At 39.7% G+C, this 23,483-nt stretch overlaps 1 protein-coding gene across 2 annotated transcripts in view; it reads right to left on the bottom strand.

The window, feature by feature from the left end:
• The window catches only part of PINX1 (PIN2 (TERF1) interacting telomerase inhibitor 1), a 97,297-nt gene that overhangs the window by 47,187 nt on the left and 26,627 nt on the right, over positions 1 to 23,483 (bottom strand). For both annotated transcript variants that reach the window (XM_080676186.1, XM_080676187.1), the window contains 2 exons: positions 20,953 to 21,045; positions 14,841 to 14,917 (listed from right to left, as the gene is read on the bottom strand). In XM_080676186.1, coding sequence (XP_080532312.1) covers positions 14,841 to 14,917; positions 20,953 to 21,045 — 170 coding nt within the window. The remainder of the gene's footprint in view (positions 1 to 14,840; positions 14,918 to 20,952; positions 21,046 to 23,483) is intronic.

Here is a 23,483-nt window from a genome sequence, read left to right as displayed (position 1 = left end):
AAACCATTTATCAACAGCCTGTTTCTCTCTAGCAGAGTCCCTCAAGCCAAGAGCCATGTCATTCCCCTTTGACTGATTAATTAGCCAATCAGGGGACATTTTTCATTGTGAGGCATGATGGTTTATTCCAGCTAATGTTTGGTCTCTAATGGCAACATATTAAAGCCAACTCGGCTATTTTAGCCCTGTGGAGTGACCAAAAGGAAAGGATAGAAGATAAATCAAAAGAGCTCCCTTCAGTTTCCCTTCAGTCCTTAACAAAACCCCCAAGGAGCAAATGGCTGGAGGAAAGAGCCTCTACCAATAAAGAGAAGAAACAAAGAAAAGAAAGGTAGGAATGCCTTCAAGCCAAGGGGATCCTTTCCTGTTTCTGAAGAGCAATAATTTATCCTCTGTTGATTAACAGGCCACTGATAGAACAGGCACCAAAAAGTCAATATCCAGCTCTTCTTCCTTTTATCAAAAGCTGTGCTCAATAGAAAATCTAGCTCTGCAATGCTTCTTACTCACTTGGAATGATTTCACCTGCACTCTGAATTAGAAGAGGCCAGCCAGTAACCCGATCTCAGGCACTATTTACACACCGATCTCCCTCTAGTCAGGCAGTGGACCAAATGCACAAGTTCTCTAAGCTTCCTGTCCATCCCCATGCATTTGACAGCTACCAAAGCACAAAGAGGTAGAAGTTCAAATCAAGTTCCTATAGAGGATAGATAAGAATATTCACATATTCAGTGCTGCCAAGCACGCTAACAAGATGGTTCTAAGCAGCTTGTCTTTGCTGGGCAATTCCTACCCTTAAGCACGTAACACTAGGCAGCTTCCTCACCTTCAAATAAGCCAAATAATACCAGCTAGCAGTCTGTGCTAGATGAGACCACAAACATTATTCACTTGTCCTGGAGAAAATGTAGCACCACCATCACCATCGTTATTATTTATGAATCTTGGATACTTTCAGACAGGATATCAGTTCCCCTGATTCCCTGTTGTCTTAAAGTCAGACTAACACAGTTACAGTTACAAGCCTGGACCCCACTGGCATTTGAATTTGAGACCCAGGATAAGCTGTTGTTCATGTCACATCTTCTTTTCTATTACTGATCCACCCAGAGACTCCTGCCCTTTGGGCCCAATCAATTAACAATTCTTCTCTGTAAATTTTCCTCACATCCCCAGTAAGAATTAATGGCTTCCTGGTCTGGTGTTCCCATAGTGTTTAAAGCATTCTCCAACAACTGAATTCAATTCACAAAAGTGTCACTGAGAATCTACTGGATGCCAGGCATGGTTCTCAGTGCTATAAGAGTACAAAAATTCCTGTTTTACTCTGAGGAAGACAGGAAATAAGTAAACTACTCAGTAAATCAGATGGTGATAACTGCTATGTTGAAAAATAAGGTCAAGAAAAGGTATAAGAATGACAGGGTTTTTGTTGTTATTGCTTGTATTTTCAAATACAAATAGGGTAATCAAGGAAGAATGACTGAGATGACAAAGTGTGAGAGAGGTAGGGGGCAAGCCATTCCATGTAGAGGGGCTACCAAGTAAAGAAACTAAGGCGGGAGCAATCCTGAAGTGCTGGAGGAATGGCAAAGAAGCCAGTGTCACCAGAGCAGAGTGAGTGGGCAAGATCAAAACAGAAGATGAACAAGGGCAGTAACTGTTTGTGTGTGTGTGTGTGTGTGTGTGTGTGTGTGTGTGTGTGTGTGTGTGAGAGAGAGAGAGAGAGAGAGAGAGAGAGAGAGAGAGAGAGAGAGAGAGAGAGAGAGAGGTGTGTGATGGGGGAGGGGAAGAGTGCAGGAGAGGATCATGCAGGATTGTAGGCCACTGTAAGGATCTGCCCTTTACTCTGAGTGTGACAAGGACACTTGGGAGAGTTTTGAACAAAGCAGTGACATGATCTCAATTACATTTTCAAAAGATGACTCAAGCTGCTATGGGAAAAATACACTGTTAGACTCTCATAGAGAACTGATTACATTATGTTCAATATGTTTATATTTCTATCTCCTCTAGCAGACGACCATGACTTCCTTGAAGGGGCCAAGTACTATTGTCTTTATAGTTTCAGCAATTAGAGTAATAACTGGGACACACTGGGTACTCAATAAATACAGAATAGTTAACTTAGGAAGTTTTTCCTGCTTTTCCATTATTAAATAAGTACCAACAAACTATACTTACTATGGAAGAGAAGAAGAAAACAGAACTGTATGTAACCCATAAGTGAGTATCTTTTGTGTCTGGCTTAAAGGGTGTTACTACAAGTGAAGATCGTCCTAAGTACAAAGAATCACCCTGGTTCTAACTATTTACTATTTTTCTTAGTTTTCATATTTCCAAGGATATTATGTTGTTCAGATGGATTTCAGTGAAAGGAAAGGGTAGAATAATGGTCTCCTGGTGCCTCCTGAATAGACTGTCCCTCAATTCTCCTAGATGGCATTTGATTCCACTGGTAAGTGTTTCCAAAAGTTAAACTTTCTATAACCTCTCCAGATAATTTGTACTGTCTACTTCCTCCTTAAATGGGAACATTCTTTATAACTAGCTTAATTCCTGAAGCTCACATTAAAATCTGTTTTTCCTTCCTATTGATATTTAAATAAGACTAAGAAGAAATCAGAAATAGTCCTACTTGGGTACAGGGACATAAAGTAGGGGCATGATCCTAAAAGATCTTTCTGTCCTTGGGATCCTATTACCTTTACATAAATAGACTCTAAAGGTACTAAAACACTATAAATATTTTGGGAATACAGACAGTATAAATTTTATTAAATTCAGTACCATCATCTCCGTGGATACTCAATAAATGTTGATGATGATAAAGGGCCTCTATCTCCGTTTTCTTTCATTTTTTTAAAGCAATGAGTTCTTTATGCTCTAAACAAATGCCTAACCTCTACACAAAATTGTACAGACATCATATTAGAAGGAAGATCATCCCTTATCTTAAATATTAAGTAAAACAAAATTGATATGCTAAGAAGTCTCTGTAATTGTTATAATGGCATATGAAACACCTCTTTGCTAGAGGGCTTGAAGAAAATGGAGAACTTACTGGCAATGAGTGAGTTTAGTGAGTACATTTATATTACATATTGTGCAGCATGTAACTGTACACATATGGATTAAAATTTTCTCATATTTCAAAATTATGTTTCAGTGGAAATTAGTACTCACAACCTTACATTTGAGTGTGTTAACAATTATGATAGTGATCTTAGCAGCAACTAAGATGCACTGGGCAGTTATTACATGCTAGGAACTTTGCTAAGAGATTTACATGGCTTATTCATTAATCCTACATATTTTATCAGCCCCATTTTATTAATGAAGAAGTTGAGGTTCATAGAGGTTAAATAACTTGCCTCAAATCACATAATCTTCAAACTACTCATGGCCTCAAATGCAGGCTTATCCAACTCTAAAGTGCCTATTCTCAACTATATTCCACTGACTGAGCCTCCCTGTAGAAGAAACTAGAGAAATAGAACATTTCACTAGATGGCATCATTTCTTCATTCTACTGATTAAGATGGTTCTACCATGTTTATCATCAATGTATAATCAGAGAAACATAGGATGAGGGATCCTAGAGAGACATTTCAGTGATCTAGGTGTCAAACCACCCAAAAATGTAGCAGCTTAAAACGTTAACAATCATTTCACTATTACTCACTATTTCTGTGGATCAGCAAGTCAAAGAAGAGGTTGGCTGGGCAGTTCTGGCTAACTGCTGTGGTTAAAAAGTGGTTAGAGCTGGCCTGGCAGGGGCCTGGCCAGACACCCCTCTCTCTTTATAACTCTCTGAGTCTCGGTCTCTCCAGGTGCACTACCTTGGGCTTTCTTACAGCTTGGGGGCTCAAGGCAGCTGAACTGCTTACCCAAAGGCTGAAGGTTTCAAGCGCAAGCATGTTAGCTAACAAGGCCCCAGGAGTCACACAACACGCCCACCACTAGATTCTACTGGCTACTGCAAGTCATTCGCCTGCCCAGATGGAAGGGGAAAGGAGTGGGCTCCACCTACTGAGGATGAAGTGGCAAGGATCAACCGAGAAGAGTATGTGAAAAGGGAGATATCACTGAGGCCATCTTTGGAAAATAGAACTACTACTAGAACACAGAATTCAACACTCTCATTTTATAGATAAGAAAACTGAGTTTACAGATAAAATAAGAACATCCAAGACAGCTCATTTCATTTTAATACTCCGAATTTCTAATAACTCTTTTAAGCCTTAATTCACTAAGACAATTTGCTAATTTTACCTCAAGATTATTTGATATCTTGTTTGAATACACCAAAGACTTTTCACATTCATCTCCTGAATAAAAAGTATAGATAATGCAAAACTTCAGGTCAAGTAGCATTTCAGGTGTATTTCATGTGTTCTCTTTACTCCAAAACCAAGGAACCTTAGACTTGGAAGAACTCATGCATTTAGTTCAGACTCCTACCTCTTACACGAGGTACTCCTACCTCTAACCACGAAGTATTTCCTTCCTATAGATGGCCAGCTTTATCAACCCACGCTGCTTTCTTTCTCGGAGTAGAAATCTTTCTATGAATATCACCCATTAGCACTAGTTCTTCCTTATGAAACATACCAAACAAATCTGTTCCTTTTCTAGAGGACCACTAAAAGCATCCAACATTCAAAGTCAGGACCTCTCTGTAGTGAGGCATAATTTCCCAACTGCCCACCTGCTAGTTCCTATGCATCACATTCTTTCCAATATGTCCCTAATGGCATTCTCTGAATGCACTCTTTTAAAATAGGGCACCGAGTCATGAACAGAACAGTTCAAATATAGTTACCAGTGCAGAAAACAAGCAAAAAGCCCGTTGCTTTCAGCATGTAGGCACAACCCATCTAAAGCAGCCCAAGGCTGCACTCAGGATAGCTGACATTCTACATATTTTGGTTGAACTTGTGGTCAAGTTACATGCCCTAGCCAAGTGGTCGGCAAAGTCATTAGTCAACAGAGCGGCAAACCTCGGCTCGCGAGCCACAGGTGGCTCGTGAGCCGCAGTTTGACCACTGCCCTAGCCTCTAATTTAATACTCATCTTGCTGCTACCAAATTAGATTTTTCCAGGATTAAATGAGACTTTACACATTGTCATAAAATTTTATCTACTCAGTTTTGGCTAAATGTCCCAGCTTAGATTATTTTGAACCTTGGTTTTGTTATCAATGGTCAAATGATGACAAGAATTACTGAAGTCATCATTGATGACAAACAATAAACTTTAGACATTAAATATATTATTTGGCCTGGTTGTGAACTTAGCTTAAATTTATCTATAACTAAAAGTTCTTCACTAGAAGGTTAGCCAATACTAGGCTGGAAAATCTGCCCAACTCTTGAATGCTGATGTCCAGATTTGGGGTGAGGAGGAGAAGGCAAAGCGATAGGAGTTGCAGGAATGGGAGAGGTTAAAATTCAAGAGTCTATATCCCATAAACCATTTACAAAACTCAACCCAATTCATAAATATACGTCATTAACATGAAAATTCAGAAGTAAGGAGAAATAATAATGTTCAATTCAAAGGTATTTCAAGTAAAAATGAAAAGGTCTCTTCTTTTCCCAATGATCTTCCCCTATGATCTGCTTAGGGCAGCTTATAGTACTAGAAGAAAGAATGGTCCAAGATACCCCATGAATTCAACAAACCAAAAAAGAAGGATCTGCTTAAAGTTCATTTTCAGACTTGACAACCAGGAAGAAATGAAAAAGAACGGGGATTCATGATAATTGACAATAAAGGGACACAAAGCATAAAAAAAGTCATCAGGAGAAAAAGCAAAAGCCATCAGGAGAATTCAAGGAAGTGATCATTAATTGGGTATCCTGGGAGAATATAATTCTCACCAGGTTTCTAATTCAATCAGGCAAAGAGACTGACAATTATTTTGCCAAGAGACTATGTCAGAAAAAATGCTGTTTAGAGAAACAAAGTAGAAATGCTGGTAATACGTTGTAATTCCTTGATATGGTTCAGGAGTATTTTCTCTAGTGATAAGGCTGAATCAGGAAACAAGCTGGATAGAGGAAGGAAACTGGTAAGGTGGGGGAGGGAAAAAATGAGGGAATTAAAAAAAAAAAAAAAGGAACATCAGGAAGTTCAACCAGATAGGAACTAATGGAATTTGTTTTTCAATGTCTCTGATTCCAACTTGCAAACCAAGTGAGAAAAGACACACACACACACACACACACACACTGGCCAGCACAAGTACCTGCTGCAGGTCTCTAGGGGCCCTAGTAATTTCAATTCAATATAATTGATCATTTCTTTGTCTCTGTAGAAAGTGCATACACCTCTAATTTAGGTGCACTCCAATCCAGAGTTACTGTCTTCTGATTAATATAGTACAAAAATGGTGGGGAAAAGAAGGACTTGAAAATTAAAAATGTATGGAAACATATAACCAGCCATTCCCACACTGAAGAGTTTATTAGAAGTTTTCAGTGTAATTGATAGTTTGTGATGGTCTTTCACTGTTTAAACAAGCAGTTCTGAACAGCCAGATCCGGCTAGGGAAGCAGTGCTCTAGGCAGCCTCGTGGCTTAAGGGAACACCAAGTGCCAATAAAGTGAACATAGTCCCTGAAAAGACAGGAAGCCTTTAACTTCTGTAGCCGTTGAAAACAGTCAAGCCTATAAAAAACTATTTTAGAGGGAAGTGCAATGTCTGAAAGCTCATTTCTGGCAAATGGGATTGACTTTTAAAAACATAAAATGGCATAGCGCACATTCATTCAATAATCTCTTCTCAAAAATCTGTGTGCTTGGCATAGAATTGGAAATTAGCTGATGAATATTTCTACTATCAAAGAAGAGATAGTTGTTTACTGATCAAAATATTTCAAGTATTTAATTTTGAAACTATACAAACCATGAGTAGCAATTCAGTCCATTTAGAAGAAGAGAAGAACAATGAGACTTCAATTTACTGAATCCCTACCATGCACCAAGCACTGAATTTATCACATGCTGGGGACCCAGAAATAAGTACAACACAGGTCCTCCCTCTCTCTTTAAGTGGTTCACTGTCCAGCACATGTGATAGATGAAAAAATCCACCTGTAAAAATATAGCAGATAGATTTCTCCATCAGACGCATGAAGGTCAGAGAGAGGATAGAAAGTGTCATTTAAATTTCATAAATGTGTCCTAGACATCTTAGTAAACGTTTAGCTTGGATTGTTTTATTTTGATGTTATTTTATTTTATTTCTATATGTTATATGGAAAATTAAGGATTCAGATTCTTGGCCTGGCACAGTTTGACTACATAATACAAGGCTCACTCCTATTATCCTAACAAAGAAAATTTTCATTTGAAGTGATTTTTTTTATTTTAACTAGGAAGAGATTTTTTATGCATAGTCCTGGACTTTAAAGCTCTTTTTTGGATCAAGGACTCCTTTGAAAATCTGATAAAAGCATTGAACTTTATATACATACATGTACACATGCCCACACACATCTTCATGAAATTTAAAGGAGCTCACCAACCTCACTAAGTAAGTGCACCCCAAGGTACTGCCCAAGGAGTTTTCCTATACCAACGTGTTACAGATGACAAAACTATCACATAATGATGATACCACTTTGTACTTATATATCACTTTACAGTTTGATACATTTCCAAAATTACTAAAGTAAATGACTTAATTGAGAGGTTTGGACTTTTTAAAAACATCAAACAATCTGCTTTCTACAAGGCTTTTTCTAAAGACCCATAGATAGAAGACATAAAATCCAGCATGAATAACAATGGAGGTAGGTCATGGAAACTATAATCAGCCCTTTAAACCTGTGTATTGATAATTATTGATATGAGCAGACTCAGCATCAAACTGAGAGAGATCAGACTGTTCACACATGTTCTACTTCAAATAGACATTTCTGTTGGCACAGTGGTTGCTGGGGTTAGGGATAGTAGGGGAGGGGAAGTGACTATGAGGGAGATCTCTGTGGTGGGAGGATAGTCTGCATCTTAATCGAGAACAAGGTTACAGGATCCACAAGTGTGATAAAGTGGCACAGAACTATGCACAAACATTGTACCAATGTGAATTTGTGGTTTTCATCTGCACTATAGTTATGCCAGATGTAACCACTGGGATAACTGGGTGAAGGGCACATTGGACCCCTCTGAACCTCTGAATATCTTTGCAACTTCCTGTGTGTCTATAATTATTTCAAAATTAAAAGCTTAAAGAAAACTTTCATGTTATTATTCAAGAGCTGGTGATATTTTTTAATAAAATATATTCAGATCATTCATTTCATTTGAGAGACCAGAAAATGCACAAGTAACACAGTATCTATGCCACAGAAACTCACACTAGCTCTTTCTGAATTCAGGCTACAGCTCCAATGACAAAGTAAAATCGTTCCCAAAGCTGGCCCAGGCATTTGTAACATGCCCTAAACCCACAACCGTTCAACTCTGCCTGAAGGCAAGGCGGAAGTTTTAAAAGTCAAACATTATTTTCAGCAAAATGAGAATAACAGCCAATCATTTTCCCCACAAAGTTATGATAAAGTATTAACTACTTGTCCCTGAAAAAATCTAAAGGAAAACTTCTAAAGCACAACTAAATCATTTAGATGTAGATTTTTAAAAATGCAATAAAAGTTCATTGTCACTGGCAGTGTTGTGCTAGAGGGAAAGGACTCTGTGGATTTAAATCCCATTGTGAGGGGCGAACCAAGATGGCAGCATAGGTAAACACCTAAACTGCTGGCTCACACAACAATTTCAAAACTACAACTAAAAGACCAAACATCTATCACCCAGAACCACGGGAAAGCTGGCTAAGTGGAAGTTCTACAACTAGAAGGAAAGAGAAAAGAGCATTGAGACGTGCACAAGCGCTGAAAAGCTGAGGTACAAAAGTGCGTGAATCGGGAGGGCGAATGGGAGCGCTGCTTTTTTCAACCCGAAGGGAGACAAGCTACCGATTACTCTGAACTCCAGTTTCTGGGGAGATGCTGGGGACCAAAACTCCTACGGGGAGAAGCTGGACTGTCTGCCATCGGGTCAGAAAGTGAGGGTGGCTTGCTTGCAGAGGTGTGCACAGCAATCATTTACTGCACTGGGGCACGGGGACTTGGAGACGCAGAGACGGCTGACTGGCAGCCATCGCTGTTTGCCACGCCCTAGCCGAGTGACTCCATGAGACCCTGCCCCGCACAATCTACAAACACACCCAAGCTCCAAGAAGTGGCTTTTGCATATTAATGGTCTGCCCTATTGCAGCTTAACCTAATAAACTGCAGCTCTGGTCAGACAGCTCCAAAACCTCCAAACCCCAAGCAAAGAGGAGAAAACCGTAGTTCTCGCTGTAGCTCCTGCTGCGTGGCCTCAGACAGTGGCTGACCTGCACCCCATTGGAGATCCAGAAGCTAGTGTACCTAGTAGTCAGTGTGAGACGACACCAGATTTCAACTACTCACATCCATAAGTGACACATTCAAGAGGCAGATTCAGTGAGCACCAAAGCACCACTGAAGCCAAGTCCTGCCCCATAAGTGTGTCTCCAGCACAGCAGTTCTTCCATTATAGACACAGCGGGTCCTCACAGCCAATTGGCCTGGAGGTCAATTCCTCCCAGTGTACCAACAGCAATCAAGGCTTAACTACACCAAGACTTTGCACTCATCCCACAAAGGGGTGTACCAAGAGTGTCCACCTCAGGTGATAGGCTGAACCACTGGTCACCTACCACAGAAAACCACTCAATCAACACAGGGAAGCAGCAAAATGCGGAGACAAAGAAACATGTCACGAATGAAAGAAATGGAGGAAAGCAAACTACTGGACATAGAGTTCAAAACCACATTTATAAGGTTACTCAAAAATCCTCTAAAAACCTCTGAGGAACTTAGTGAGACCTTTAAGGATCTTAATGAGAATGCCAAAAAAAATGGAAAAGGACCAGTCAGAAATTAAGCATACACTGTCTGAAATAAAGAATATATAGAAATTCAACTGTAGATCAAAGGACCCCAAGAATCAAACCAAAGATCTGAAATGAGGAAACAAAAAACACCCAACCAGAAAAACAAAAAGAAAAAAGAATCCGAAAATATGAAGATAGTGTAAGGAGCCTCTGTGACAACTTCAAGCGTACCAACATCCGAATTATTGGGGTGCCAGAAGAAGAGAGAGAGCAAAATATTGAAAACCTATTAGAAGAAATAATGAGAGAAAACTTTCCCTACCTGGTGAAAGAAATAGACTTACAAGTCCAGAAAGCACAGAGAACCCCAAATAAGAGGAATCCAAAGAGGACTACACCAAGACACATCATAATTAAAATGCCAAAAGCAAAAGACAAAGAGAGAATCTTGAAAGCAGCAAGAGAAAAACAGTTAGTTACCTACAAGAAAGTACCCATATGACTGTCAGCTGATTTCTCAACAGAAACTATGCAGGCCAGAAGGGTGTGGCAAGAAATATTCAAAGTGATGAACAGCAAGACCCTACAACCAAGATTACTCTACCCAGCAAAGCTATCATTCAGAATTGAAGGTCAGATAAAGAGCTTCACAGACAAGAAAAAGCTAAAGGAGTTCATCACCACCAAACCAGGATTATATGAAATGCTGAAGGGTATTCTTTAAGAAGAGGAAGAAGAAGAAAAAGGTAAAGATAAAAATTATGAACAACAAAAAGACAACAAATACATACCTACCAACAAGTGAATCTAAAAATCAAGTGAATAAAAAATCTGGTGAACAGAATGGACTGATGAATATAATAGAATCAGGGACATAGAAAGGGAGTGGACTGACAATTCTCAGGGGGAAGGGGATGTGAGGGGTGCGGGAAGAGATTGGACAAAAATCTCACACCTATGGATGAAGACAGTGGCGGGGGTTAAGGGCATGGGGTGGGGTGGGCAATCAGGTGGAGGGGACCTATGGGGGGGGAAAAAGAGGAACACCTGTAATAATCTGAATAAAGATTTATTTAAAAATAAATAAATAAATAAATCCCATTGTGCCACTTTGGAGCTCTGTAACAAATACTTCTGAACCTCGGTTTCCTCGTTGCTAAAAAGGTGCTAATAATGCCAACTTCATAGGTTTGTTCGGAGGATTAAATGAGATACTATCATAAGTGCCTAGCATAATGTCTGGCACACAGATGATTGATAAACTTGTAATTCTGTTATTGTAACAGTCAGGGGGTGTAGAAATTAGTAAGTATGGGTTATTGTGAGAGATATATGTTGCCCCAAGCGAGACATGGTCAATGTCCAAGATTCTTTAAAACTAGATGCAAGGACCGCATCAATGTCAGCACCTTATCCAGAGCACCAGAGAGGCCTTTCTGCTTTAACCTTCAATGCTGCCATGGCTTCTGAGATTCTTCAAGTATGTGACCTGCAGCAGCACCTTTGCCTTGGCAATGCCAAATACAATTCAGGCCAATGTTGCTATGGGGGTCAAAGGAGTAAAAACAAAGCAATATTCTTCCCCACTGCGAGCAGGAGCCAAAAGAGGTTGTATTTTCAAACAGATCTGATCAAAGGCTTTCTGCCTTTGGCTATGAGGGCTGTTGTAACTAACAGGTAAGGTTTCTTAGCAACAGTTTATTCAGGTGTGCCTCAATAAAAGCAAACTCCATATATGAAAATCTTGGTATATGTAAAATTTAAAAGAATCTCTGACTTTCAGTTTGTTGTTTGAAAATGTAACTAGACTTAAAGACACTTTATCACTTTTTCTTATCTATACCTACAGGAATATGTCAAATGTAAAATACTACGGCGACCCGCCTACTCAGTGAGGTGCCTGCAGCAAGCACCACCAGTACCACCACCACCATCATCATCATCATCTGGGAACTCCCAGAGAATCAGAATCTTGGGTCCCACCCACCCTCACGAACCAGAATTTGCAGGTTAACAAAATCCCCAGATTTATGTACACATTAAGATTTGAGAAGCCCTGTCCTAGGCAATACTCGTGACCCTCCAGCCAGAAGTCCACAAATACAGGGTGGGGCAAAAGTAGGTTTACAGCTGTGAGTATGCAAAACAGTTTATTCTTGTATTATTATTTATTAACTAATGTATTATTTTTCCTATGAACAGCTGTAAAACTACTTTTGCCCACCCTGTATAGTTACACATCTGGGCTTTGACTAGTGGTTCTCAATCCTTACTCCTTATTACACATTAGAATAATCATCTCAATCGTCTGGGTAGGCTTTTTATTTTTTTAATTAAATTTTTTTTTCTTCCTTTTTTAATACTTATGCATGGACCCTAACCCAAGATTTGGATTTGACTGGTCTGGGGTGGAACCCTGGCATTAGCATTTTTAAAAAATGCTCCTTAGGTGATTCGAGTGCAAGTGTTGCTGAGAACCACAGCTACAGATCAAGAGCTGGGCTGGGACATAAACCCACCCTGCCAGACACTTAGGATCCCAGGATTTCTCAGAAGAAAACATCAAACTGGAATGAAGACTGAGATGTACCTGGATGTAAATTTTGCACAAAACACAGTGTGTCTTTTCTACACCAACTGCACCCAAATAGATTTTCCCTGGGTTAGTAGTGGGCAATTATTTCTGAAGCTCCTCAAACACAGGCTCATTTTAACATGATCACAAATTACCACACCACCAAAAAGTCAAGTAACACCAAACTGTTGAGAACCTCATGGCACCTAACACCAGTAAGTCCTCCAGTAGATGTCCGCTGAGGATTAGAACCCTCTAATCTCTGTAACAAAAACCTTTCTTGTGCTTACCAAATAAATTCTTTTCACATTCTACCAAAAGCCCATAGGTAATATCTCCTTCCCTGACCTGTTCAACTGTAAAATTGCAAAGAGTGAGCTGGAGAAGAGGAGGGTTGGGGTAGTGGGGGTTGGCAGCAGGGAGAAAAGGGAGGATCAAGGGATCCAAGAATGCGAGGATTTGGAAGAGCCTGTGCAGCAGGAATGCTAGTCTGAGAGTGGGAACAGAAAGGTTAGCATCGGGACTCCAGGGTGGGACGTGGGGCTAAAGAAAAGGTGCAGGATGTGGCCATGGAGGTGCTGTTAGGACAGAGCAGAGGTGAGTTTCCTTGGCCATCCTGAATTACTGACGATGGTCAAAGGAGGGGTTCGAGAGGAAGACTGAGATAAGGCAGATGCAAAGTCTTTAGTGAACAGGCAGAGGGCCTAATCCAGGTCACACACTAACCAAGAGGTGTGACCAGAAACAGGTTGTCTGATGACCTCAGCTCTTTCCAGCAGCCTCTTGAGAATGAGATGCATCCAGCATGACCTGATATCAGAACACCTCCTCCCTAATGACCCGCCTGCCTTTGGCATGACTCAGCCGACCTACAGGCACCACCCCTCGGCAAGCTGTGTGGCCTAGGTTTCCTTTCTGGGGCCTGCTTCCTCTGTCCTCACTGCTAAAGGTATAGGGTCAGAAAAGTGCTAAAAGACTAAAAATTTAGTCCCAAAATTTCTAATAACTGGTCATTCCAAAGTCTTTGAAAATAATATTAAGAAACAAATAACTATCATCCAGGGGAAATTTGTCAGTCTGGAGAAATATGAGAAATAAATGAAACAAGACTTTTTTATTTTATAGTCACCAAGGGCCTTGGCTAAGAAGCAATCCTATATAATAAAAGGCTAATATGCAAATCGACCGAATGGCAGAATGACCAGTCACTATGATGAGCACTGACCACCAGGGGGCAGATGCTCAACACAGGAGCTGCCCCCTAATGGTCAGTGTGCTCCCATAGGGGAAGCGCTGCTCAGCCAGAAGCCGGGTTCATGGCTGGCAAGCGAGGTGGCAGTGGCGGGAGCCTCTATCACCTTCATGCAGTGCTAAGGATGTCCAACTCCGGGGAGCAGGCCTAAGCCAGCAGTCGGACATCCCCCAAGGGCTCCCGGACTGGAATAGGGCACAGGACCAGTTGAGGGACCCTCCGAGTGCACGAAATTTTGTGCACTGGGCCACTAGTATAGGAATATAAGTATGCCATAATAGATCAGCTGAGTAATAGCTGTAGCAACCATATACTCCAGATTTTTGTAGACAACATCAATTTTAAATATTGTGATCCCATTATCTCTAAAAAAAAATCCATATTTTAAGAATTCTAATATTGACATCCCAACTACATCCAGGGCTGTTTCTCACAGTTGAAACTGGTCCCTAAAAAATGTGCTATATTGCACAACCCAATTTAATAGTTAGGATTATGAGTTATAGATTCATCCTGTTTAAGGTATAGTTCAATCACCCTATTCTTATCTTCTAATTCTGAAACAAACAGTGTTATGCAGCGGAAAAAATACTGCATCTAAATCCTTTCCAGACTCAATGCTGATCCAACACTGTTTCAAAATGTTTTAAAATGGAACAGACCAGAACTGTAGTTCACATGTGATGGTCTTCCTCCCCAGGCCATATTCCAAATAGAGAGATGCAGTCTGAGCAAAGCAAACAAAATCGCTGCATGCGACCTCCCTCTCCTGCAGACGGGAGAGATATACTTTCCCCTTGAATAAATCAGCCATAGGATTCATCCCCAAGTTTAGTCTAGAGCTCATACAACAACAATAAAACCCAGATAACACACATCCTTTTTAGAGATTCCTTATAAAACATACTGTCTACCAACTGTTAAGGAGGCTCACATTTAACCTTTGTTAGAAGCCTCTAAAAGGTTTGGTTTTTTTTGGTAACTTTGTCTGAAAACTACTATTCATAATAAACAGTTCTATACACAGTTGAAAATCAAACTGTGGAAATAGAACATATCAGCTATATGGTAGCTTAATACCTCAGGAGTCTTCTTACTCTGTCTTTTCCCAAAAACGCAGTCCAGATCTGTTCTGCTCCGAGATGATAGATCCTTCCCTGGAAAAACAACATGGTGCCTTTGAGTCACACCAATTTTTCTACCAGACAGAGCACAAACATGAGCTGTGGAACTCCTGAAAGCAAAATGAGTTTTTAAAAAGAAACCATCTGTAAACTACTGACTTCTGTCTCCCCTGCACAGATGACAATTCTTTAACTAACTAATAACATGAAATTTTAAAGTAACTTAAAATCAAATAAATGTTTGAGAACCAGGACTGCTGACATTCTCTTAATGGTGGAAACAACTAAGAGCGTGGAGACTGAGAGGAGAACTAAATTCTAAAGCCGGCTCCACTCCTGGCACACCTTCAAGGTGCTGTTTCTGTGTCTCTGGATCCCCCATGTACAAAACAGATCTTACTGACTTCAAGGAGACACGAGCTACTTATGTAGGATCATGAAATGCAGACTAGAAAATGTTGCTGGATAGAGAACTTCAAAACCGTACATGCACATATGAATGAGGACACACTGCATTTGACATGCAGGAGCTCAATAGTTACTGAATAACTGAAAATTTAAAAAGAATAAATGCAAATAAAAAGTCCTGGATGAGGGTGAAAGAGTGCTATATCAGCTTTAAATAATAGGATACACGATAAAAGCAGGAAATGAAATGACTTCTCACAAAAACAGCCAAAAGACCCATGATTCTTCTTAAAATTGTTAAACTCTAACTTAACTTCAAACCACAAACCAAGTAATTTAAAATTCACTTTTTGGAATTTCCACTTCTACCAAAAATACTCTGTGAGCAGTCGACCAAATCCATTCCCATTTGTCAAGTTCAGGTAAATGCCTTTTAAAATGTAACTGCTTACATTTAAGTCTTAAGGTTCTGGGGGAGTAGGCTCTGGGTTAGACACAGGAATTTTCATTTTGAGTTGGAAGCCCGAGTTCCACTGTCAGACTCACTTCTTGGTTTCCTGTAGCAAAATTGACTTGGCAAAGTAATGTCATGACCCAGAAGGTTCTAGTTCACTGACTATCACTGGGGCATTCAAATATGATATTGCTCAGTGACTCCATGAAATTAAAAAAACAAAACACCCTTCGATTAATGCAAAGCCAGGTGCCAAAACCAGTTTCATAGGCAGCAATTTCAACGGTCCAGTCAGTACGACCTGTTCCCATCCGGAAGAACATGCTCCTCTGTGGTTCTACGCTGCTCTCTCCTTTCCTGCTGAGCTAGAAAGGAAGGCTTCCTGGTTCTAAGAGATTATTTAGTAGAACCCAGACAAAATACCCCAAAGGAAACCAACTTTAGAACAAAATGAAGCACATCCAGATAGGAACTCAGAAAATAAACCAGAAGTGGGGGGAATAAAATTGGCGGTGGAGGTGAGAGGTGGACAAACCCTCCAGCAGGTCTAGAGATCTATTCTTATCTTTGTCATAAGCATAAGCAGAGCACATTCAGGGTGGCAGTTTCTATTTCAGGAAAAGGAGTTGTCCTTAGTTCAAAATATGTATTGGTCATCTACTGTAAACTATCTTTTGAATTGGAACAGATACTTCAAAAGAAAAGCAAATAAAGATCTCTTTTACAGCAATGCAACTAAAAGGAATGCTGGAAGGATTCGGGAAAAGAGGGTACATGCAAGATTACAATTTTAAAACAGAGATGAAAAGCAAATCTCAAAATCGAAGGGAAAACTGCCAGGCTGGTAGAGACAGTGAGCTGTACCAATGAAGGTGCAAGTATTTCTACAGTGTTGGTGATTAGTTCTTGTATCAGACATTTTTATCCTTTAGCAAAGTTCACTTAAGTAAATGTAGAAACCAGGATTGTTACAGGCTTTGCTCTGGACTTGATCTGGAAAACAAAACACAGAGAAGAATTAAGAGTCAGAGACCGAGGGAAGGAACTTTAAGGTAGATAAAAATGGAAGATGGAAGCAATATTGAAATAGTTATTAGTTAACAGTCCTGGTTGAATAGTTAATAAATGCTATAAATTTATGGCCACATTTAAATAAAATATACGTATTTTAAAAAATATATTTTTATTGATTTCAGAAAGGAAGGGAGAGGGAGTGAGAGATAGAAACACCAATGATGAGAGAGAATCACTGATCAGCTGTATCCTGCACACCCCACACCGGGGATCAAGCCTGTTACCCGGGCATGTGCCCTGACTGGAAATCGAACTGTGATCTCCTGGATCACACAGGCTGATGCTCAACCACTGAACTACGCCAGCCAGGCAAAATATTCATATTAAAAAAGAGCTTAAAAGCTTCTTGGTCTCAATTCTGACTGACAGTCAAATCACAGGAAATACTGCTGATAAGCTTAGATCTCAGAGAAAATGGCAATCAGAAATTGAACAGACTAGGAAATATGTTGTCTGTCTGGATTTGGTTCACATATCTATCAATCTTCAATTGGCCATAACATTTCAAGAACCAGGAAACAGTGCTTCCAGTGGTCAAGATGATATAACAAAGGTCCATGAAAGGATGAGCAGATGAAAAAGCACTTTATGATCATTTTAGCTGTTTTCCTAACAACGATGAGTATCAGGTTTTCCAATCTATCAAGAGTAAAAAATTGGAAGGGAGGAATGTTACTGCTATTGGTAGACACATGTACATCAAGAAGTTTACACGGGAAGCAAAGGACACTATGGAAAAAAAACTTAAGAACTTAAGAATCACAGAGATTTGAAGCCTTTTAGTTTAAGGGCAGAAGTCACATAGAACCCAGCAAGTTCTAAAGAGAAAATTGTATTATAGCACTATATTATAACTGTGGTGCAAAAAACCTGAGTTTTTCTACTCAGAGTAAATGGGCAAGGGTAAAGAATGCAGGTTTGAGAAATAGGTTGATTATCATAAAAAATTAAAGGGCATGTAGGTAGCTTCACTTGCTTAGAAAATTCATATGAATTCCCCAATCAAGAAGTATAAAACAAACAATATTATATTTTGGGTTTTTTTGGTGTTTTTTTTCAATGAAAACACCTGATACTGACAAGCCTAGGACAGAGATTATGGCAACTTCCCTGCAAGGATAATGTCAGAAACCAGGAAACGGGAAAGAATCGGAGCAGAAGGTGAAATAATAAGAGAGTCAAAATTTTTTGAGATGGTGCTACTTTATATTTAAATGTAAAAAAAATCGGAAGAGGAGACCAGAGTCCAACTGTAGGAGGAGGGGAGGAGTTAACCATGCTAGATGTACTACAGTTTGTGTTTCCAGACTAGCAAGACAACTATCAGGACCTGTGCAGTTTCCTTGTTTAAGAAGCAAAATCTACAAATACTATAGATAGTCACAGGGATAAGAACTCTGAGTAAGTTACCACGATGAAGTTGTACACTATAGTTTAATAAGCAACTTTTTATCTACCCATTGCACAACAAGGGGCAGGAGTGGGCGATAAAGCAATGCTCTCAACAACTGCTCACTGTATATAAAAAATGGTTTTATAGAAATTGATATTTTCCCTATTTATAAATTTTCCTCTCTACAGGTATGTCATTGCCAAACTATTTTCAAATTAAAAGAAACCATGCTGAAGTTAGGCTTTTAAATAAATATAGATGAAATTAACTTTTTTAATTATTTAATAAATTATTTCAAATTAAAATTATAAACTTGGGACTAGAGAAAGAAATAATGTATCAGAACTAAAATGGTTGCCAATACTGATGCAATAGCAAATTTTATAATGCTATTTGCTACTGTAATCTAACTAAAATAAAACCTTTATCTTCACTCTTCACACTAAGCTAAATAAAATGCCACCTTCCCATGTTTTAATTTCCTGGACCACAGACAAAGTTACAATACGAATCATCCTCATCCAATAAGTCAATTACTTTCATTATGAGCATACCCACAGGCTAAAATCCTTATTATCCATAATGCTGAACAATCAAAAGTTCCATACAATGGGGTCATTACTAATAAGTCATAAAACAGAACCTATTTTAGAACTCAATAATGTCTTAAAAATCTTTCCTCACTTTACAAAAGAGGAAACTGAGTCTGAAAGAAGGAAGGTGGTTAAGGGATGTCTGAGAGAGTGACGGCCAGCACCAGGTTTCCTGCGACCTAAGACAGCCTATCTTAGAGGAAACAGAGTTTATCATTCATAGCCAGTGACAATAGTGGTTCTACAAGAACAAATTTGTTTTATGCATATAAAGAACTTTAAAATAATCTTCCCCTGTATATTGTTAAGATGGATGGGAAATAGTTGTCTTCTTCATTACTTGGATTTCTGCCTCCTTTTCCCATCTTTCTACTTATTCCCAATCTGCATTTCTGTTTTCTCACTCAGTCCCCTCTACTTTCTCACAATATATCTGGAACTCTCTTCCCTGCATACCAATGTCCCCGCCTCCCCAAGCAAGGCTAATAAGTAGGCACACCTCATCTTAAAAGAGAAAGAATGAAGGCACAACACACCACGCAGGTTGACAGGGTCACCTGGCAAGGGAGTGGCTTAACTAGAAATAGAGAAATAGAAAGCAGATACTCCCGGCACCCATTAGATTAAAGTAGATTAATGAGGTTTATCCTGGCTTCAGCAAATGCTTCAGATGAACTCATGCATGTAGTCGGGTACTAAAAGAAAATTAGAAGATTTTATTTGCAAAAGTGAAAGCTTAAAACAATGTCATACTGTCCAAAAGATACAGGCACACTTTTAATGTCACGAATTTGCTCAGTACTCTTCTGCTGTATCTCTTTTTTTCCTATAGGGTCTAATGAGAAAAGGAGGGACATTTAAGGGCTTGTGCATGAACTGACCTTCAGCCTCTCCTCAAAAGGACTGAAGTGCCAGCAAGGCCTGTCTTCTGTCCTGCAGCAGGTTGGGGTGGAGAGAAACCCTGATTGGAAGCCATAGAGAAAAACCACAGAGGTTCTAGCCTGAGAGAAAGAGGGATGACAGGAAGAGCCATACATACCACACCCACTGGGATGGGCCAAAAGGAAGCACCAGTGTCTCCTTGCACACATTCCTGAAGCTAGTCAGCTCCCCACTCCATTCAGCTCTGCCGTGGGCTCTCATTTACAACAATCTCATTCCTACCGTTTGGGGTCCTGTGCCCCAGTGAGAACCACAATTAGTAGTTTAAATTGGTGTGAATTTCAGCTCCCACTGCTATTCAGGTAGGTTCTAGGAGTTAGGGAATTCCCAATCATGTCAACAAGACTAAAGCAAAGAGATGGGTGTGTATATCCAATCTCCCATAAAAGAACCATCAAATTGTGACTGGTTATTACAACATATATTATCATCATATTTAATACTTTAAGTATATTATGCAATAAATAGGCTTCTCTGCCTGGAAAGTGCACTTAATGCAGAATACTGTTTTCTGGGAAAACATTTGGGGAGTAGATGAGGTCTCCTTAAATTGTGTCTTACAATGCAAGACCGACACCTAGTGGTTAAAGAGGACAACTGCATGCACAATTGACTTGGGGAGTGGGGAGGTGTCATGGAGGAAGATAGGATTTACCACCCAGTTCTCAAACATGTTTTCTAACACTATCTTTGCAATGACAAAGGAATGCCTAAGTTAACACTCCATAAAATGAAAAAAAGATGTAGGATAATATAAAGATCAACTGGGAAGTGAGATTTCTCATACTGGAGATCTCATTACAGAGCATAATTCTCTAAATTGAAAAATGTTAGGAACTATTCAACACCAACATTAAACTCTGAAAAACAAGAAAATGTAACTAAAAATGTTGAGCAATTAATTATAATTATTTCCTGATTTAGCCATTTAAAATCCCTTTTTGCCTCTAAATAGCAAGTTGACTTCCAGCTTTGCTCCACCTCAGAGCTAATGAATCTGATGCACTCTAACCAGATCCCCAGTAGACTAACAATAAATACTGAAACTTGAGCACCACTTTAGATCCACCCAGTCAGGCTATCCATAATTTCCCATTTTGAATGTAAAACAAGACATCATGTTGGCAAAGAGCTAAAACTGCGTTAAGAAACCCAGTGGGAACACAGAGATATCAATAACAAATGAAGAAATGCTTAATTTTACCTTTTGTGAATTTCTTATAATGAACACGGTTTTTGGAGACTTTGGACTTTTCCTCAAGGCTGAAAGATTTCTTCTCCTTGCTGTCTGAGGAGTCTTAAAAAAAAAAAAAAAGGAAAAGCATTACATTAAACTCTCTGTAATCCATTCTCATTTATTCTCTTACAGTGACATGGTCTTATTTAAATAAAATCTTTGGAAACCCTATCCCTTATTATTGAATTCTAACCAAATGATTAGAAATTCTTCTTAAACTGTATACTATGAATCAAGCAAGGCTATTTTCCAGAAGTGTATACAGTCTTTGAGGAAATGAAAATGTGTGTTCACACAAAAATCTATATACCAAAGTACATAACAGCCTTATTCATAATAGTAAAATACTGGATATAACCCAAAATTCCTCCAATGGGTGAATGGCTGAACAAATTCTGGGGTACCCTTATTTTGGAACACTACCCCGCAATAAAGAGCAATAAGCTATTGATATGCGCAACATCCTGGATGGACCTCAAGGGCAGTATGCTTAGTGAGAAAGGTCAACCTACATACAATATGATTAAATTTAACATTCTTGAAACAACCAAACTTCAGAGAGGGGGAACTAATGAATGGTTTCCAGGAGACAGAGATGAAAGTAGGGTGTTGGAGGTCAGAGGGGTGGAAGATGGATGTGAATACAGAGGCAGCATGAGGCAGCTCTTTTGTAGTGATGAAACAATCCTGTATCTTGATTGTGGCAGTGGCCATATGAATCTATACATGTGCTAAAACTGCATAGAAACACACACACAATGGGTTAAATAAGGCACATCTAGGAGGGGGCTATGATGGGGTTCAAATACAGGCAGATACGAGTGAGAGTGTGCATTCTTAACCACTACACTGTGTCCCTAGCAGAGCTGCTCTCCCATTTTGGAGGATGTAAGAATTACTGGGGATCTATCTTCTCCATCTTCCCAATACACAGATTTCCCAAAGCATGTCTGGGCAAGGACAGACCTCTGGGGAATCAGCTTCTATTTGTCCACATGCACTCTTTCCTAAAACTGCTCTGATTTGGAGTGGATGCATCAGTCTGCTTCTCCTTCTCCACTTCTCCCACATGTCCTCCACCCACTTTACAAAAGAAAGGCAAAGATAAATAGGAACAAGCCAAAGTACTAATGTCAGGGAAGCATCCTTTAATCAAAGCAGTGAAAGCAGCCCATCTCCACACACCAATCTATGTCACCAAGAGAGACACTTCCAAAAAGATTTTACTGTTCCAATAATTATTTATCAAAATTTATAACATATTTCCTGGTTTTAGCAACTATAATCTACTAATTAAAATAACAACTTAATCCAAAGGAAAAATATTTATATTTAAAGCCTTGAGTTTATTAGAAACAAATAAAAAATTTATATGTATCTGTTTTGTGGCAGAAAAATATGATAGGATGAAGAATTTTTAAAAGTTTAAGCAAAAAAATATCCTATCTAATAAAAAAGTAATATGCAAATTGACCATCACTCCAAGACACAAGATGGCTGGCCCCATGTGGATACAAGATGGCCACCACAAGATGGCCTGCAGGGGAGGGCAGTTGTGGCCAGATAGAGGTGACCAGGCCAGCAGAGGAGAGCAGTTGGGGGTCACCAGGCCAGCAAGGGAGGGCAGTTGGGGGGAGACCCAGGCCTGCAGGGGAGGACAGTTGGGGGGGACCAGGCCTTCAGGGGAGGGCAGTTGGGGGGAACCAGGCCTGCACAGGAGGGCAGTTGTGGGCAATCAGGGAGGGCAGTTAGGAGTGACCGGGCCAGCAGAGGAGGGCAGTTAGGGGCAATCGAGCCGGCCGGGGAGCAGTTGGGCATCGATCAGGCTGGCAGGGGAGTGGTTAGAGGGTGATCAGGCTGGCAGGCAGAAGCGGTTAGGGGCAATCAGGCAGAGGCAGGTGAGAGGTTGGGAGCCAGCAGTCCTGAATTGTGAGAGGGATCCCAGATTGGAGAGGGTGAAGGCTGGGCTGAGGGACACCCCCCCCCCCCCACCGTGCACGAATTTCGTGCACCAGGCCTCTAGTATTAACATAAAATACTATGGAGTATACACAATCAAAATATTATTTCAGAGGAAAAGGAACTATGAAATATTAATATTTCTGACTATTAAGAACTTGTTTGTATATTTCTAAATAGATGACAATGGGTATCAAATTGCTCTGGTATTTATCTACTGAATACATTTGGGACGAATGTAATGGGTGTTTTTTTTAATGCCTATATTTCCCAATAGGACAGAAATTACAATTTGCAACAATTTGAAGCTATGATTAAAAACATTATAGATGCTGATATAAAAATGTGAGCTAGGGTGTACAGCTTTTCAAAATTCCCTTAGAGGATATGTGAGCAAAATAATTTGAAGATCTCTGTCCTAAACCACACCTTTGTGGATGGCAGGTTATCAGCATCCCAGTTTAAAATCATAAGGAACAAAATATCTGATGGAAGTAACAAACATTTCCTAAAACCATGAAATTAAGTCTATAAAAAAG

This window comes from Plecotus auritus (genome assembly GCF_963455305.1).
Source record: "Plecotus auritus genome assembly, chromosome: 6".
In the NCBI taxonomy this organism is placed as follows: domain Eukaryota; kingdom Metazoa; phylum Chordata; class Mammalia; order Chiroptera; family Vespertilionidae; genus Plecotus; species Plecotus auritus.
The sequence above is the reverse complement of the archived record's forward strand: the minus strand, read 5'-3'. Positions and strand labels throughout refer to the sequence as shown.